This window comes from Lithobates pipiens, unplaced genomic scaffold (genome assembly GCF_037356315.1).
Source record: "Lithobates pipiens isolate NorthernLeopardFrog02 unplaced genomic scaffold, aLitPip1_a1.2 Scaffold_13, whole genome shotgun sequence".
In the NCBI taxonomy this organism is placed as follows: Eukaryota; Metazoa; Chordata; class Amphibia; order Anura; family Ranidae; genus Lithobates; species Lithobates pipiens.
Genome location: NW_027507718.1, coordinates 130,683,106 through 130,701,403, shown reverse-complemented (window position 1 = coordinate 130,701,403; position 18,298 = coordinate 130,683,106). Strand labels below are relative to the sequence as shown.

The 18,298-nt window shown below is 45.2% G+C and overlaps 1 protein-coding gene across 2 annotated transcripts in view; it reads right to left on the bottom strand.

Moving 5' to 3' along the window:
* HSD11B1L (hydroxysteroid 11-beta dehydrogenase 1 like) overlaps positions 1-11,187 on the bottom strand; it is a 132,699-nt gene extending 121,512 nt beyond the window's left edge. Inside the window, exons 1-2 of one of the 2 annotated variants that reach the window (XM_077475578.1) lie at positions 11,005-11,187; positions 6,653-6,783 (exon numbers count right to left, since the gene is read on the bottom strand). In XM_077475578.1, the coding sequence (XP_077331704.1) occupies positions 6,653-6,783; positions 11,005-11,086 (213 nt within the window). In that variant the 5' untranslated portion in view covers positions 11,087-11,187. The remainder of the gene's footprint in view (positions 1-6,652; positions 6,784-11,004) is intronic. The other variant, XM_077475577.1, reaches the window with a different exon arrangement.
* Positions 11,188-18,298: the final 7,111 nt, after the last annotated feature.

Here is an 18,298-nt window from a genome sequence, read left to right as displayed (position 1 = left end):
TGATGCAAGGCTGTTTGGGGAAGATTTGGACAATTATATCCAAAAAATCTCTAGTGGGAAAAGTAAACTTTTGCCAATTAAGAAAAGGAGTAAGCATCCCTCATTTAAAACGGGCTCTTTCTCCAGTGCCAGGGGCATCAGCCTCCAGGCAGTCACCACAGCTTCCACTGTCAAGCTCAAGAGGTAAAACTAAGAGGCAAACCCAGGGACAAAAGAAGTCCGGAGGGAGGAAATCTACCAGACAGAACGTTAAGGCCTCTTTATGAAGGGGTGCCCCCGCTCATTCGATTGGGGGGGGAAGACTGCTACAGTTCTCAAGGGTCTGGTAGGAGGATTTTCAGGACAGATGGGTGGTCTCCACAATAACTCTAGATTACAAACTAGAGTTCCAAGAATTCCAGTCTCCTCATTTCCTCAGACCAAATGTTTCCAAAAACCCAGAGAAAAATAAGTCTCTCTTTCAAGCGTTGGAGCGACTTTGTCGTAAAAAGTAATCGTGGTAGTTTCCAAGCAAGAGCAGGGATTGGGGTTTTATTCAAACCTTTTCACGGTGCGAAAGCCAAATGGAGATGTCAGACCCATTCTAGATCTCAAAGATCTAAACCGGTTCCTAAAAATGTTATCTTTTCGCATGGAATCAATTCGATCAGTAGTCTCCATCCTATAAGGAGGAGAACTTCTGGCACCAATAGACATCAAGAATGCATAGCCGCATTTACCCATTTCCTCCGCTCATCAGAAATATCTGCGTTTCTAAGTGGAAAAACCTAATTTTCATTTTGTAGTTCTGCCTTTCGCTCTAGCTACGGCACTTCGGGTGTTCACAAAGGTCCTGGTTCCGCCAGATTAAGGGCCCAGGGTATAACGGTTATAGCGTACCTAGACGACCTGCTCTTAATAGACTGGTCGGTAGCCAGCTTAGACCAAAACTCGGTCACCACAGTCAACTACCTGGAATACCTAGTTTGGGTCCTCAACTTAGAGAAGTCTTCTTTAAAACCAGTAAGAAGACTAGAGTAATTGAGTCTGGTCATAGATACAACCCAGAAGAGGGTGTTTTTACCCAAGGCAAAAATCTGACATATACGAGCTGGTTCAGGTAGTGAGAGCAAAGAAGGGTCCTTCTATTCGCCTCTGTATGAGGTTGTTGGGAAAGATGGTGGCTTCTTTCGAAGCGGTACCCTATGCTCAGTTTCATTTGAGACTGCTGCAAAACTGTATCCTGTGTGCCTGGAACAAGAAAGTGCAGGCTCTGGATTTTCCGATGCGCTTGTGACCAACAGTGCGTCGGAGCCTCAATTGGTGGTTGATACCCGAGAATCTGCGGAGAGGGAAATCCTTTTTACCAGTCACCTGGAAGGTGGTAACAACAGATGGCAGTCTTTCGTGTTGGGGAGCAGTTCTGGAAGAGACGACTGTCCAAAGCAGATGGTCCAAAACCGAGAGGACCTTACCCATCAACATTCTAGAGATTCGTGCGGCGTACCTAGCCCTAAAGGCCTGGACATTCAGGGTGCAGGGTTGTCCTGTTAGGATCCAATCTGACAGGACTGGGTGGCTTATATCAATCACCAAGGGGGCACCAGAAGTCATGCAGCCCAGGGAGAGGTAAACCAGATCCTAACTTGGGCAGAAAAGCATGTGCCCTGCATATCGGCAATTTTTATTCCAGGGGTAGAGAAGTGGCAGGCCGACTACTTAAGTCGCCAGCAGTTGTTCCCAGGTGAATGGTCTCTTCACCCTGACATCTTCCTGGCCATATGTCAATGATGGGGGATCCCGGATGTAGATCTGTTTGCGTCCATGTTCAACAAAAAGATCGACAACCTTGTGTCAAGAACATGGGATCCACTTGCATGCGGGACAGAGGCGTTGATGACTCCATGGCACCAGTTCTCACTAATTTATGCATTCCCTCCTATTCTGCTGCTATGACGACTTCTTCGCAGGATCAAGCAGGAAAAGAAGTCGGTGCTTCTAGCATGGCCCAGATCTTGGTGTGCAGAAATAGTGAAGATGGCGGTAGGGTTCCCATGGACCCTACCACCATATCCAGACCTGCTATCGCTGGGACCAGTGTTCCATCCTACCTTACAAACGCTAAATTTAAAACTTTGGCTATTGAAACCCACATTCTGAAGAATCGTGGGTTTTCAGGCCCAGTAATTTCTACCTTTATTAATGCAAGGAAGCCAGCTTCCAGAGCCATTTATTAGAGTCTGGAAGGCATAGGTCTCCTGGTGTGAATCCAGGGGTTGGCATCCCAGAAAGTATGTGGGGAAAAAAAATGTAGCGCTAAAAAGTGAAATTATAGGTGAATGTGAGCAACCTATGTTTGAAAAAGAAAATTTTAGACTCAATATAAAATGAGTTTAAACAACATCGTACACATAGTATGATAACTCCTGCAATGTGAAAAGACAATACGTGGATAATATAATGACAGTGGAATCACATAACATGAGTCCTGTCTGGGCAAACTATTATCAGTTCATCAATATATACGCAAGTTTCCTTCTGTGAGGTAAAAATGGCCAGTCCTCTATGGAAACCAAGACAGCAGGGACAACGGCAACAGCAATCTGTTTGTCTGTAGTAATCTCTGCGACACTCTATAGATGTAAAATAGGTACTCTTACCGGAAATGTTGGACCCGCATGCCCTATGGCGGTGGGTCTAAAGAGCTTGTAGACCCAAAAGGGTCTGTTCCAACGTTTAATAGGATGAGTCGTGGTATGGAATCCTCCTATGAGCGTCCTTGGTCCCGGATGAGGGTAAGTGAAGCCAAAGAATCTCAGCCGATGTTTTCCCGCACTCAAGGGTAATTGTATCACCGGGGCCCAGTGTATTCAACATTTCTGGTAAGAGTACCTATTTTACATCTATAGAGTGTCGCAGATTACTACAGACAAACAGATTGCTGTTGCCGGTGTCCCTGCTGTCTTGGTTTCCATAGAGGACTGTCCATTTTTACCTCACAGAAGGAGACTTACGTATATATTGATGAACTGATAATAGTTTGCCCAGACAGGACTCGTTATGTGATTCCACTATATTCATTATATTATCCACGTATTGTCTTTTCCCATTGCACGAGTTATCATACTATGTGTACGATGTTGTTTAAACTCATTTTATATTGAGTCCAAAATTTTCTTTTTCAAACATAGGTTGCTCACGTTCACCTATAATTTCACTTTTTAGCGCTACATTTTTTTTCCCCACATGTGTTTTAACTTTGTTTGTTTGAGTGTTAGCTGCTAGGTTCATTTAAGTAGCGCACTGTTTTTTTTCCTTTTTTGTTACATCCCAGAAAGTATGTCATAGGGATAATCCTTGCTTTTCTGCAAATGGGGTTAGAGATGAAGCTGGCCTCGAGTACTATCAAGGGCCAGGTCTTGGCCTTGTCTGTATTGTTTCAATGTCCACTTACTTCACATTCTTTGGTCCAAAGCTTTATGCAGGGGGTAACGCGGCTTAATCCACCGGTTAGAGCACCCCTGAACCCCTGGGACTTGAATTTAGTTCTGTCAGCATTACAGAAACAGCCTTTTGAGCCAATACAACATATTCCCTTGGTCCTTTGGACAAGGAAGCTCATTTTTCTGGTAGCCATTTCTTCTGCAAGAAGGGTATCAGAATTGGCAGCTCTTTCTAGTAAAGAGCCATATTTAATCATGCACAAGGATAGAGTAGTATTGCGTCCTCATCCTAGCTTTCTACCGAAGGTGGTTTCAGGTTTTCATCTAAACCAGGATATTGTTCTGCCTTCATTTTTTTCAGATCCCTGTTCTACAGAAGAAAAGTCACTACATTCTCTGGATGTAGTGAGAGCGCTCAAAACCTATTTGGAGGCGGCTGCTTAGATTGCCTGAAGGTCCTAAAAAAGGTCTGGCAGTGTCAAAATCTACCATTGCTAAATGGATTTGACTGGTAATTATTCAAGCTTATGGTTTGAAGATGAAAGTTCCACCTTTTCAAATCAAAGCGCACTCCACAAGGGCTGTTAATGCTTCATGGGCAGTGCCTCACCAGGCCTCCATGGCTAAAATCTGCAAGGCCGCAACTTGGTCTTCAGTCCATACATTCACCAGATTCTATCAGGTGGATGTGAGAAGACATGAGGAGATTGCTTTTGGGCGCAGTGTGCTGCAGGCAGCAGTACAAGGTCCTCAGGGCTGATTGCACCCTACTTTTGTTGTGTCTCCTTCCCCTCAGATAGCATTGCTCTGGGACATCCCTGGGAAATCCCATCAGTAATTACTGTGGCTCTGTGTCCCATGATGTACGAAAAAGAAAATAGGATTTTTATAACAGCTTACATGTAAAATCCTTTTCTTCGAGTATATCACAGGACACAGAGGTCCCTCCCCTCTTCTAATACACATATATTGCTTTGCTACAAAACTGAGGTACTCCCAGTAAGGGAAGGGGTTATATAGGGGGCTAAACTTCCTGTCTAGGATGTGTCAGTGTCCATCACCTAGTGGTGCCTATATAACCCATCAGTAAATAAAGGTACAGGATTTTACAGATAAGCTGTTATTAAAATCCTATTTTTCACAGCATTGGAAGTACCTCTAATAAATAAATAATTAATACTGACACTAATACAGTGATCAGATATAATACTTTACACTGTACTAATAACGCTGGCTGGGAAGGGACTAGCATCAAGGGTCAATCAAGGGGTTAACTGTGCACCTAACAAGTGTAATGTGTGCTAATTTTACTCACAGATCTGGCTGTTTTTTCTCCCTGCTTGTCAGAGAGAAGAAACAGCCAGATTACTGTTCTGTGTACACAGAGTTCTATGTGTTTGTAAACACAGAACCTGTTGCTGTCATTGAACACAGCTGATCAGCAGATTTCAACTGAAATCATTGGCTGAAACCTGCTGACAAACTTGTGCTGTGTCTAATCACAGCACGGATCACCAGGGGGGCGCATCTGCCACATGCTCATAGTATATTTACTGTGAATGGGTCAGCAAGTGGTTAAACGTTTTATAAACCTTCATAACTGCACCTTGTGTTTTTCACCGGCATAAGATGTGCATTGATTATGTAGCTTTGAGATGTCCTTTGCTGCCCTGTATGTACAGCCGAATTAAAATTCATGGAGGCCCGATCAGTAAAATGTTCTTCCAACCGAGGTCTGAACCACAATTTTGTGCAATGACTCAGATCCTAGCTCTCTCCTCCTATATCACAATCCCATTTTTGTATCAGTGTCCTCAGTCACCCGCAAATCAGAGTTCTCCACCTCACTGTTTCCCCTTCTCAGGCCCCCCATCAAATCACACACTACCTTTTTTCAGGGCAGTGTCCTCAACCCACTCTTTCAAATCATCAACCTCCACAGTAGTTTCTTTTGCCCCCCCCCCCCCCCTTCACATTACCTCACCTCCTACACAGTAGGCAGACATGCAGGGAACGTTATCCAGCCAGACACCACGTCTGCATGAGTAGGAACGCTGTCTCCTATGGCAACAGTCATGTAACAGTTTCTAACAAAGCTTGCAATGAACTTTCACTTCTTCTACAATCTCCTATTTTCACTCCATGGACCTCTCAGTCTTCCACTAGAATTACTGATCCATTGCCACTGGATCCCCTGAGCTCTTCCAATCTAGCACTCAGTATCTTCCTCAAGCATCTCCCCCACTTCACCGCTGAGTCCCTGGCTTGGCACTCACAGATACTCCTCAAGCTTCACACTTGCTGACACATTAGGTCCCTGGCTTGGCACTCAACAAGCATCATCTCTGTTGTCCCTCTGGGTCCCTGACTTGGCATTTGCTGATGCTTTCCCACTTCTTCACAATCCTCGGTTGGTGAGAAGTCTGCTCTGGTACTGGCCTCAGCTTACTCAGAAAGGTCTCCGGTAACAAGGTGGATGGTCCCTTAGTGGTGACAGCTTCCCCTCCATCTCTGACCATGACCGGCTCCCCAGCTGGTGGAACTGTTACTTCTGGCTGGACTACAAAACCGCAGTCCTAACCTTGCACTACTTCTGGATAGGCCCTCAGATAGCCTAGCAGCCAGATGTCCCCAGGATAGGCCTTAGGTTTCTGGCCTAGCAGCCTGGGCAATACAACACACATCCACCCAGGCAGCCATCCAGGTGGCACAGAACAGTGATCACCTGACTCCACCCAAATAAATAGGTTCTCCCAGCAGGCCAAGGGACTCAACAAAAAAAACCCTGCCTATTGGCTGAGACACTCCATTCTTAATCTGCCCTTGCAATGCCCTTGTCTTATCTAATGTGACCAAATACCGGCCATCTAGTGACAAATGAAAGAAGTGCAGCAATTCCAGAATTAGGGTGAAATCAATTGACCTCCTAACAATCGGGCTAAGGCAGCTATTACTTGGCAAATACATTTTTATAGCAACCCTGTCTAAACATCAGGGTGCTACATCTAAAATGTATCTACTTTATGGTACATTAATATATTAGCCAGGGTGAATATCTCTCTAAAGCTGGTAACATCATAAATCTTTATGTCTGAGTCCTTATCTAAGCATTAATGAAAATGTGCCAGTTTAGAGATCATCCCAATCCTGACCCAACTCTCTAGTTCGAACTTTTGAAATGAATAAATTGCACAACCCTCCAGGCAGTTGATTATTTTTTCATTACTCACCTTGAGCAGAGCATCTTCCCTTCTTGCCGTTAGTAAAATGTGTGCACCTGCCCTGGCGTAGTGGTATGCTATTTCTTCGCCAATGCCAGTGCTTGCACCAGTAACTAGGACCCTAGCATTGTCAAGACTTTCTGAAAAATATGAGCAGAACATTTAAGCAAATCACATAGTTTTAAATTAATCTTTTTTTTTTAATACAAAAAGTACATTTTTAAGTACATATACAGTGAGTATTCTATCACATATTAATTAGAGATCAAAAAGTAAGTTCCCAAAAAAGTTTATGCAATGTGGCTTTTTTATGATCCACTACTACCACAATGCATTAATTGTATTTAAAATGACATAACCCTGGTCTTTCTATTCATTTTATTTCTGAATTCACCCATGCAACAACTGTTTATTACAAAAATAAGGAAAAATAAAGAAATAATATCAATACAACTATTACGGAGTGTTTCCTCTGAGCTAAAATGTGCAAATAGGCACAAAAGTCTAATAAAAACTTTAAGGGCTCATTCACGTGTGCAGTGCCCTCTGAAGAATTTGCATTGGATTGCTCTTCAGAGACCTTGTGAAAGATGATATTATATTGCCTCCTCACCGTCTGCTTTAACTCTGTAAATTCCGCACTACCATGTCACAATTGCGTGCATTGCACGTGGTTGCGGCTCGATCGACTTGCATTGGCCACGTAGGGTGGCGTTAACGCCTGAGTGCAACATGCTGTTTTTGCCATGGCCGTGCCATGTGTACAGCCTTGATTCGTTCCAGGAGGGCAGTTGGGAGGGTGGTAAAACCATGGGTCAACTGTCTGGTTTTACTGCCCCCTAGTTGAACGTTGAGTGCATGAAATCTCATGAAGTTCAAAACACAAAAACATGCAAAGTCACAAGTGAAACACAGACACTGATGCACATGTACAGGTTTTAGGTTATGTTCACACCTAAGCATTACATTTCCAAGCATTTTTCAAGCGTTTTTTTTTTTTTTTTGCGCAGAATTGCACTTTTTTTTTTTTTAAGACCCCTTTCACATTGAGGGAGTTTTCAGGTGTTTTAGCTCTAGAAATAGCCACTAAGGCTTCATGTACACAGGACGTATTTACAACCTCCCCTGAACAATTTAACTTGACAAATAGTAACCCACATTTAAAACGTCTGTTTTGCCATATTTGCATTTAGAAGCGTTTACATTGAGCTCTGTGGGGACTAAAATGCACAATTTTGTCTGAAAAGTAACATATGTACTTTTTTGAGTGACAGGCATTTTGCTACAAGTGACAGGATGCTCAGATGTAAACAAGGGCTATTGAAAATAATAGGTTTTTGTTTGTTGAGCTTCGACCTAGGTTCACACTGCAGGATTAAAATTCATACCCGCATTTCAGTCTGACTTTGGGTGTGATTTCAGTCCGACTTCGGGGGCGATTTTAGAGACATCTGTGCAGGTTACTGCACGGATGTCTATGGAAATCGCATCCAAAGTCACCAAAAGTAGTACAGAAACGACTTTTGTGAATTTGTGCGGCACCGCAAAGTAGGCATCGCACCGATTCAGACAGTGCTATTGCCAGCAATAGCCAACGATTTGGCATGCGATTTGACATTTCAAATCGCATCAATGTGAACCTGGGCTCAAGTTACAAAAGGCTCAAGTGTGAACAAGCCCTTGTAGTGTCACAGTTTGATGCCTATCACAGGATGGTGCGGAAGTGACGTTGTTGCGTACTGCGCATGCGCGATGCGCTCCAAACGCTCGCGCCGTGCGTTCCAACATAGTTTCGGCAATACAGTTCAGCGAAACCATCACATAATGTTACGGAAGTGATGTTACACACAACACAAACACGGGCCACGTTGTTGCGTACTGCGCATGCGCGATGCGTTCCAAACACTTGCGCCGTGCGTTCCAACATAGTTTCGGCAATACAGTTCAGCGAAACCATCACATAATGTTACGGAAGTGAAGTTACACACAACACAAACACTGGGCCGTTCGTTACAACACTAATACTTCCCTTGTTACCTAGTAGGTTTTGCATTGCTGGGACTTGTAGTGCCTATCCTGAGCTACATGCTTCAATGTTCAGTGTCCTCATCCCTATCCCCATGCTTCAATGTTCAGTGTCCATCCTTATCCCCGTGCTTCAATGTTCAGTGTCCTCATCCTTATCCCCGAGCTTCAATGTTCAGTGTCCATCCTTATCCCCGTGCTTCAATGTTCAGTGTCCTCATCCCTATCCGCGGGCTTCAATGTTCAGTGTCCTCATCCTTATCCCTGTGCTTCAATGTTCAGTGTCCTCATCCCTATCCCCATGCTTCAATGTTCAGTGTCCTCATCCCTATCCGCGAGCTTCAATGTTCAGTGTCCTCATCCTTATCCCTGTGCTTCAATGTTCAGTGTCCTCATCCCTATCCCCATGCTTCAATGTTCAGTGTCCTCATCCCTATCCGCGAGCTTCAATGTTCAGTGTCCTCATCCTTATCCCCCTGCTTCGATGAGGACACTGAACATCGAAGCATGGGGATAAGGATGAGGACACTGAACATTGAAGCTTGCGGATAGGGATGAGGACACTGAACATTGAAGCACAGGGATAAGGATGGACACTGAACATTGAAGCTCGGGGATAGGGATGAGGACACTGAACATTGAAGCAGGGGGATAGGGATGAGGACACTGAACATTGAAGCTCGGGGATAAGGATGAGGACACTGAACATTGAAGCAGGGGGATAGGGATGAGGACACTGAACATTGAAGCTCAGGGATAAGGATGAGGACACTGAACATTGAAGCACAGGGATAAGGGTGAGGACACTGAACATTTAAAGCTTGCGGATAGGGATGAGGACACTGAACATTGAAGCACAGGGATAAGGATGAGGACACTGAACATTGAAGCTTGCGGATCGGGATGAGGACACTGAACATTGAAGCATGGGGATAGGGATGAGGACACTGAACATTGAAGCACAGGGATAAGGATGAGGACACTGAACATTGAAGCTCGCGGATAGGGATGAGGACACTGAACATTGAAGCATGGGGATAGGGATGAGGACACTGAACATTGAAGCACAGGGATAAGGATGAGGACACTGAACATTGAAGCTCGCGGATAGGGATGAGGACACTGAACATTGAAGCATGGGGATAGGGATGAGGACACTGAACATTGAAGCACAGGGATAAGGATGAGGACACTGAACATTGAAGCTCGCGGATAGGGATGAGGACACTGAACATTGAAGCTCGGGGATAAGGATGGACACTGAACATTGAAGCTCGGGGATAAGGATGGACACTGAACATTGAAGCTCGGGGATAAGGATGAGGACACTGAACATTGAAGCACGGGGATAAGGATGGACACTGAACATTGAAGCTCGGGGATAAGGATGAGGACACTGAACATTGAAGCACGGGGATAAGGATGGACACTGAACATTGAAGCATGGGGATAGGGATGAGGACACTGAACATTGAAGCATGTAGCTCAGGATAGGCACTACAAGTCCCAGCAATGCAAAACCTACTAGGTAACAAGGGAAGTATTAGTGTTGTAACGAACGGCCCAGTGTTTGTGTTGTGTGTAACTTCACTTCCGTAACATTATGTGATGGTTTCGCTGAACTGTATTGCCGAAACTATGTTGGAACGCACGGCGCGAGTGTTTGGAGCGCATCGCGCATGCGCAGTACGCAACAACGTCACTTCCGCACCATCCTGTGATAGGCATCAAACTGTGACACTACACCCTAAAAGGGCTTGAAAAACAAACAAACAGTCTCATAAATAAAGGGCTTGAAAAACAAACAAACAGTCTCATAAATAATGCTGAACTTCTAAACAATAAACAAAAATAGCATATTTGAGAAATCAGTAACATTGTACTAGCTGTAGTATTATATTGTAGTATCATATTATATGTATATGGGAGTAAATCTTTAGGGCAGTGTTGCCCAGTGTGGACACAATGCCCCAAGGCAAATTTCCTCTAGATCTCAATTCACACCACTGCGCTCAAAAAAGATTAGGAAGTGCTGTGCTTATTTTCAGCTGAGCACATTGTAATGGACTACAAGGCGCTGCAATGCACTGCACTGCACAAAGACAAATGAAGTCTCATTTTGTGACATTTAAATAAAGTTGAAAAACAAAAAGAATAGTGTGATGTCATTACAGCACAACATTGCCCTATAAACACAGCAATGCCACATATACTTATAAAATCACACATAACTATGACACAATTATAAAAACTATGCCTTGCAATATTTCAGCTTCCTGCCCCTGATAAACCAAATCAAGTATATAGTCATTTATGTATCCCATACATTTTCTTACCAGGGTCAAAAGTGTCTCTGTACAGATATCCAACTAAAGCCACGAGGGCAACAAAACACCATCCTTTCATAAAGTAGCCCATAGTGGAAAGTAGAAGATTCGCAGTCAGCTAAATTGTAATCTGTAACACATATATTGTGTGTGTGAAAGCTTTTTCTTCTGCTTGGAATGCAGCCTAACGAGATCTAGAGGTGTCACATGGTCAAAGTTCTTGCTTCATAAAATGTATTTCATTGTATAAGTGCTCCCATGTCCTCATTACGGCAGTTGCATAAGGCAGTATAAGGCTGGATTCACACTTATGCATTTTCAGTGCTTTTTTATATTTTGCAGATTTGCACGACAGCCCATTTAACGTGGTTTCCTATGGAACACGTTCTGTAGTGCAAAACTGCAAAATGCACAAAAGATGCATAGATGTGAATCCAGCCTAATAGCAAGCACACAGAGGCTGAGGCACTCTGCCTTTTACACCCATTGCTTTGATTATATTGGTTTAAAAAGGGACAGAGATACTGGAATAATAGAAATAGAAAAAGCCTTTATTATCATTGTACAAAAAAACTGAAACCTAAAAACAATGCATTACACACATAAACACAATATAACACTCCACAACTTTACAGCACACAAACATAAATTAAATTAATAACTAATATAATTGTAGCACTTCACCCACCACCCCCCACAGGAGCTGCCTGGTACGATGGGTCCTCTGTTCTCTTGACTCTTGAAGCCGTTCTTCCCCCACCAACACACAGGGTAATAAGTTACCCACATCTTTGTAGCTAAGCTTACGTTCACACTACTGCGATGTACTGCGATTTGATCCGTTAGTTTGTCATGTGTGAGGTGCGAATTTGCCTTGCATTTTGAGGTGGACAGGTGCGAATTTACTGCAATTTTACCACGAATTTCAGGAGGCACAGTGAACGATTTGCAGAGATGTGACCTGTGTGCTGCGAGTTTAATTACAGTTCAATTGAGCGTGGGTTCACACTGATGCAAATTTACAGCGGGTTTGATGTGTTTAGAACACACAGATTCGCAGGTCATGTAAAAAGCATAGTATTCCATGGCCTGGTTCACATCTGTGTTGCGAATTTGGTACGAGAAAAAAAAAAAAAAAAGGGTCCTGTGCGTGTTGACTATGGATTCACACTGATGCGATGCGGGAACCAGCGCAATTACAGCACCGGTTCACGCGTCGCATCTCTCCCGCAGTCAGTTCACACTGCCTTCTGCAAACCACTGCAGGATTTGGATAGCATAGGTGAAAACACCCATGCGATCAGAAGCTAGTGCGGGGAAAAACAAGTCCTTGCACTTTTGTCTGTGCAAATCTAATGCAAGTTCAACCATACCAGTGTATGGCTGAACTTGCATCTCACAGACATCGCATGTGATCGGCACCGCAGGTGCGGGTGCGAATCATATGCGATGTCTGTGATCGCATTGGTGTGAACCTGGGCTCAAAGTTTTCAATTGAACTTGCAGTAAACTCACAGCACACAGTTCTCATCTCTGCAAATTGTCCACCGTCTGCCTCCTGAAATTGGTAACAATCATCCATAAACTGGTACTAAGCTTTGTAAATACAATAGGGGGCAACCTTAGGTTAGTAAACATATCAATATAAACAATTAGCATTTAAACAGGAACCTGGCAAGAGAGCCTTTCACCATTGGTCAGAGTGAGAAGGGTTGCCTTGACCATAGACCACTGATATTGGCAAGGCCCACCAAAGTGTGTCGGGGGTGGGCCAGAGTCACCCTTTCTGGAAACTGAGAAGACTTTCTTGGACCTCTCACACCAATGTGTCACAGAACAGCTGCTTGGATGGGCAGATCGCTCTTCTTGCTCTTTTCTCCCTCTTGACTGGTGGAATGGATGACTCACTGTCTATGCTCTTCTAGCAAACTACTTCTGGGAGCAACAGGGGCAAACAGTTGTTTTACAAAGCTTGTGTTTGTCTCTACAATCAAGGGACTTCTCTTGGACCCTGGTGGCTGAGATCACACAGCAGCCAGTGTGTCAAAGGTTACTGATCATTCAACAGTTGGTGGATTAATTGACAACTGCAGGTAACCGTCACAGGCAGAGCTGCTGTTAGAAAATCACAGGACCCCATACAGCCTACCTGGCAGGACCCCCTTCCTCCAGCCAAAAGTGACTGAGGACATAGATTTATCAGTCCCTTTCTCTGTAAATTCTGCTGTACAGATGAATAGGAAGCGCTCCGAGGCTTCCTACTCATTAACAAACTGAAGCATAGTGGCGAATGGACACAGAAGTGATTGGTACCCATGGCTCACTGTAGTCATTCAGGAATGGAAGGGGCCAGTAAATTACATATTTACCGGCCCCTTCCCCCACTATCCATCGTGAAACATCTCCCTGTGTGCCCCAGCAGTAGCCTGGCAGGAGAGAAGAGGAGATGAGGGAAGCCAGAAGCACTGTAAAGGAAAGGGGCACACGGGGGCCCAGACAGCAGATGGAAGGGGCGCATGTGCTAGAACCAAGCCTCCTGCAGTGCAGCTGGAGGGAGAAAGCTGACAGCGCTGCAAGGAGTGGCAGAAGATGTCTGGGGTGCAAAAAATCCCTCAAAATGCATTTTGCTCTGCACAGGAACTAGTAGTAGAGAGCTGACAGCTAATTTTTTTTGTGCTGTAATAATGATTTTTTATGCAATGTCAAGTGTTAAGCAACTGGCATACCACACCAAAATGCAGTATGCTCTTAATATAGTGTGGTTTTTGACCCATACCATAAAGTCAAGTGAGCCCATAGACATTAATGCAGAGTGTCTGAAATCCTGGAAGATGTAGTCCAAAATGGCAGCCATGTAAAAGGAATAACTGACTTGCTGAACTATAGGTTCCAACAGACTTTGGGCAGCAGGAGGAGCCAGGAGGGTTTTTTTTTTTATTGAATCACCCAGGAAAGACCTCTTGAAGCTCTCTTGGCATGGGCCAAGGAGCACCTGTCTGTAGGCAGCCAGATTCAAGCTCAAGGCTGGGAGAGGAGACACTGGAGATTTAGCAGCCCCGTCAACAACACTATCGTTTGTAGTTGACGCCGAGAAACTGGAGTGTTCATCTTACTCTCTACTTCAGATCAATGAAAAACCCAGTCACCAGGACAAGGTTTCAGTGACCCCCTCAACAACAAGAGCCTGTCACCATTAGGGCACCGATATATGGTCCGCAAATACAATTATCAGCACTTTGCCGATGGAAAAAAAAGGTGCTGATAATCGCATGCTACATCCTGTAGACTTCAATGTAAATTCACGTCCCATAGACATCAATGCAAAGTCACGTCTCATAGACCTCAATGCAAAGTTGCCTCCCATAGACCTCAATGCAATGTCGCCCTCTAGTGATTTCAATGCAAATCACAATCCATAGACTTCAATGCAAATTCGCATCCCATAGACTTCAATGCAAAATCGCATCCTAGTGACTTCAATGCAAAATCGCATCCTAGTGACTTCAATGCAAAATCGCATCCTAGTGACTTCAATGCAAAATCGCATCCTAGTGACTTCAATGCAAAATCGCATCCTAGTGACTTCAATGCAAAATCGCATCCTAGTGACTTCAATGCAAAATCGCATCCTAGTGACTTCAATGCAAAATCGCATCCTAGTGACTTCAATGCAAATTTCCATCCTAGTGACTTCAATGCAAATTTCCATCCTAGTGACTTCAATGCAAATTTCCATCCTAGTGACTTCAATGCAAATTTCCATCCTAGTGACTTCAATGCAAAAACGCCACATTTTTAAAGAAAAAAACTGTCTGTTTTGGTTTTCAGCCAAGTGCATCCTGAATCTTTTACGGTTTTGGCACAGGAATTTTAATTCAGTGCACCACTAGTCACCACCTTCTGGGAGTCAGTGAGAGGGCCACTGGCCTACATTTCTGGTGCTAGCAGAAACTGAGCCGCTAAGAGAAGGACACTTAGTGCACCAAAGTCATTTTACACTTTTGCCAACCACACACACACGAACACAAACACAAACACACACACACACCTACCAACTCCATACCACCCTCTTAAAGGGGTTGTAAACCCTTGCGTTTTTTCACCTTAATGCATCCTATGGGGGGCGTGGCCGAGTCCGGCATTCGTTTCTATGGGCACAAATGCTGCACTTGGGAGTGTGCCCCGCAAGGTAATCCCCCCAGGAAAGCGCTTTTCCTAGGGGGTTACATGATGTGGAGAGGAGCCACAAGAGCCGCCGGTGGACCCCAGAAGACGAGATTCGGGGGCCACTCTGTGCAAAACAAACTGCACAGTAGAGGTAAGTATGACATTTTTCTTATTTAAAAAAAGAAGAAAAAAAAACCCTTACAATCACTTTAACTACCCTAAGCTGTGATCACACCACACTGCCAGCACATCTGGATTGCATCCATGTTACCCCTTGCTAAAATTGCTCACTACGTCTCACTACTTAACTGCATGCAGGTTAAAAAGATCTCTCATAGTTTCATAGTTAGTAAGGTTGAATAAAGACACCAGTCCATCCAGTTCAACCTGAGTGAGTATCTACAATTGTCCCTAGCCCTGTACATTGCACACTCACATCTGTCCCTACCCTCAAGGAGCCCACAATCCAAGGTCCCCATTCATATACTAGGGCCAATTTTGGACAGAAGCCAATTAACCTACCTGCATGTCTTTGGATTGTGGGAGGAAACCAGAGTACCCGGAGGAAACCCACGCAGGCACAGGGAGAACATGCAAACTCCAGACAGGTAGTGTTGTGGTTGGGATTCGAACCAGCGACCCTTCTTACTGCTAGGTGAGAGTGCTAACCACTACACCACTGTGCCGCCCTTAATCCCAGAGGATGCTGGGACTGTGACATCATCCGGCGATGTCCCTACATAAGTCGCCGCGCGCCGCATCCCTGCCATTGTGACCGGAGACCGCGACGAGGCAACATCTCCAGAAGAGAAGAACAGAAGGCCAGCGGCGACAGAAGACTGGGCCACCGCTTGTAAAAGAGCTAGAAGAAGGCGCGGTGGCCTGGCAAGAAGAACCGAAGAGGGGGACAAGAACCCCGAAGTCGGAAGAAGAGGGCGGCGGCGAAGAAGAAAGCCGGGCTCCTCCGCTAGTGAAAGAGCTAGCAAAAGAGCAGAAGATAGCGGAGGAGTCCGGCGAGAAGACCCCCGAAGACGGAAGAAGACCCCCAGGGCTGTGCAATAAACTATTTTAACCCGTGTGTGTTGTGTTTTTTTTTACTTTTTTTCACAGGTGAATGGGTAGGGGTACATTGTACCCCATACTCATTCACATAGGGTGGGGGGCCGGGATCCGGGGCCCCCTTATTAAAGGGGGCTCCCGGATTCCGATAAGCTCCCCGCTCGCAGGCCCTTGTCCTCATCAACATGGGGACAAGGTGCTTTGGGGTGGGGGGGCCGTGCGGCCCCCCCTTCCCCATGTTGAGGGCATGCGGCCTGAGGCGCTCGCTCGTCCCCACCCCCTTTCCTGGCCGGCCGGGTAGCGTGCTCGGATAAGGGTCCAATATGGACCTGGGGGGGACCCCCATGCCGATTTTTCTGCGTAGGGGTTCCCCTTTAAGTCCATACCAGGTGACGGGGCCAGCGACGCCTCCTTCGCTGGCCCTGGCTACCTGGAGACGCGCTCAAAATGAGCAGACTTTTCTCCGGGCGGGAAAAGTCCGCTCATTTCAAAAGTGCGGCGGACTGGCACACACACGGTCGGATTGTTCCCCGAAATGCGAGTAAAAAAAAGTCAGCCGGAGCCCACACACGGTGGGATTGTCCGTCGGACTTTTCCACCGGATTGTTTGATTGTGTGTACGTATTAGTCTGCTTGTCTTTAGCAAACTGTTTGCTGTGCATCATCTTTAGAAGAGGCTTCCTTCTGGGATGACAGCCATGTAGACCATTTGATGCAGCGTGCGGCGTATGGTCTGTGCTCTGACAGGCTGACCCCCCCATGCCTTCAACCTCTGCAGCAATACTGGCAGCACTCATACATCTATTTCCCAATGACAACCTCTGGATATGACGCTGAGCATGTGCACTCAACTTCTTTGGTCGACCATTGCAAAGCCTGTTCTCAGTGGATCCTGTCCTGTTAAACCGCTATATGGTCTTGGGCACCATGCTGCAGCTCAGTTTCAGGGTCTTGGCAATCTTCGTATAGCCTAGGCCATCTTTATGTAGAGCAACAATTCTTTTTTTCAGATCCTCAGAGTTCTTTGCCATGAGGTGCGATGTTGAACTTCCAGTGACCAGTATGAGAAAGTGAGGGCGATAACACCAAATTTAACACACCTGCTCCTCATTCACACCTGAGTCCTTGTAACACTAACGAGTCACATGACACCGGGAAGGGAAAATGGCAAATTGGACCACATTTGGACATTTTCACTTAGGGGTGTACTCCCTTTTGTTGCCAGTGGTTTAGACATTAATGGCTGTATGTTGAGTTATTTTGAGGGGACAACAACTTTACACTGTTATACAAGCTGTACACTCACTACTTTACAGTGTAAAAAAGTGTAATTTCTTCAGTGTTGTCACATGAAAAGGTAGAATAAAATACTTACAAAAATGTGAGGAGTGTACTCATGTTTGTGAGATACTGTATGTACATTCTTCCTGTTACTCCTTGGGTTGTATGTAATGCCATCACTTTATCATATATAAAGTTATACTAATCAACTGCTGGTATGTCTGCATATCTTTACCTTTAGAAATCTATGCTGGGTGCATTAGTACTACTGCTGTCGGTTATTTTAGATGAATTACTAGTTATTCTCCTAGAAAGGGATCATCTCTGCATACGCTGGAGCCCTGTTCTAGGCGGAGGCATTGCCAATTATATATTCAACTCTTGCTTTAGACCCCTTTCACACCGGGGCCGCAGCTCATTTTAGCGGCGCTTTAGCTCTGTTTAACCACTTAAGGACCGCCGTATTGCCATTGTACGTCATCACAATGGCACAGGCAGGCACAAGCACGTAGATGTACGTGCCTGCCGTCCCACTGGATACGGTGGTCCGGTTCGCTGCAGAAGCGATCCGTGATGAGGGGATGGCCGTTGGTTTCTGGCCACTCCCTCTGGATCGCTCCTGGCCAATGACGAACTTCCTCCCACTGTGTATTGTTTACACAGGAAGGAGGAAGTGATGTCATTCTCCTCGGGGCGGTCTTTTTGACCGGACTACGAGGAGAAGACTAAAAGTAAGTGTGCACCAACACTACACAGACATGTAGGTACACACAGGTACACAAACCCCCCCCCCTCC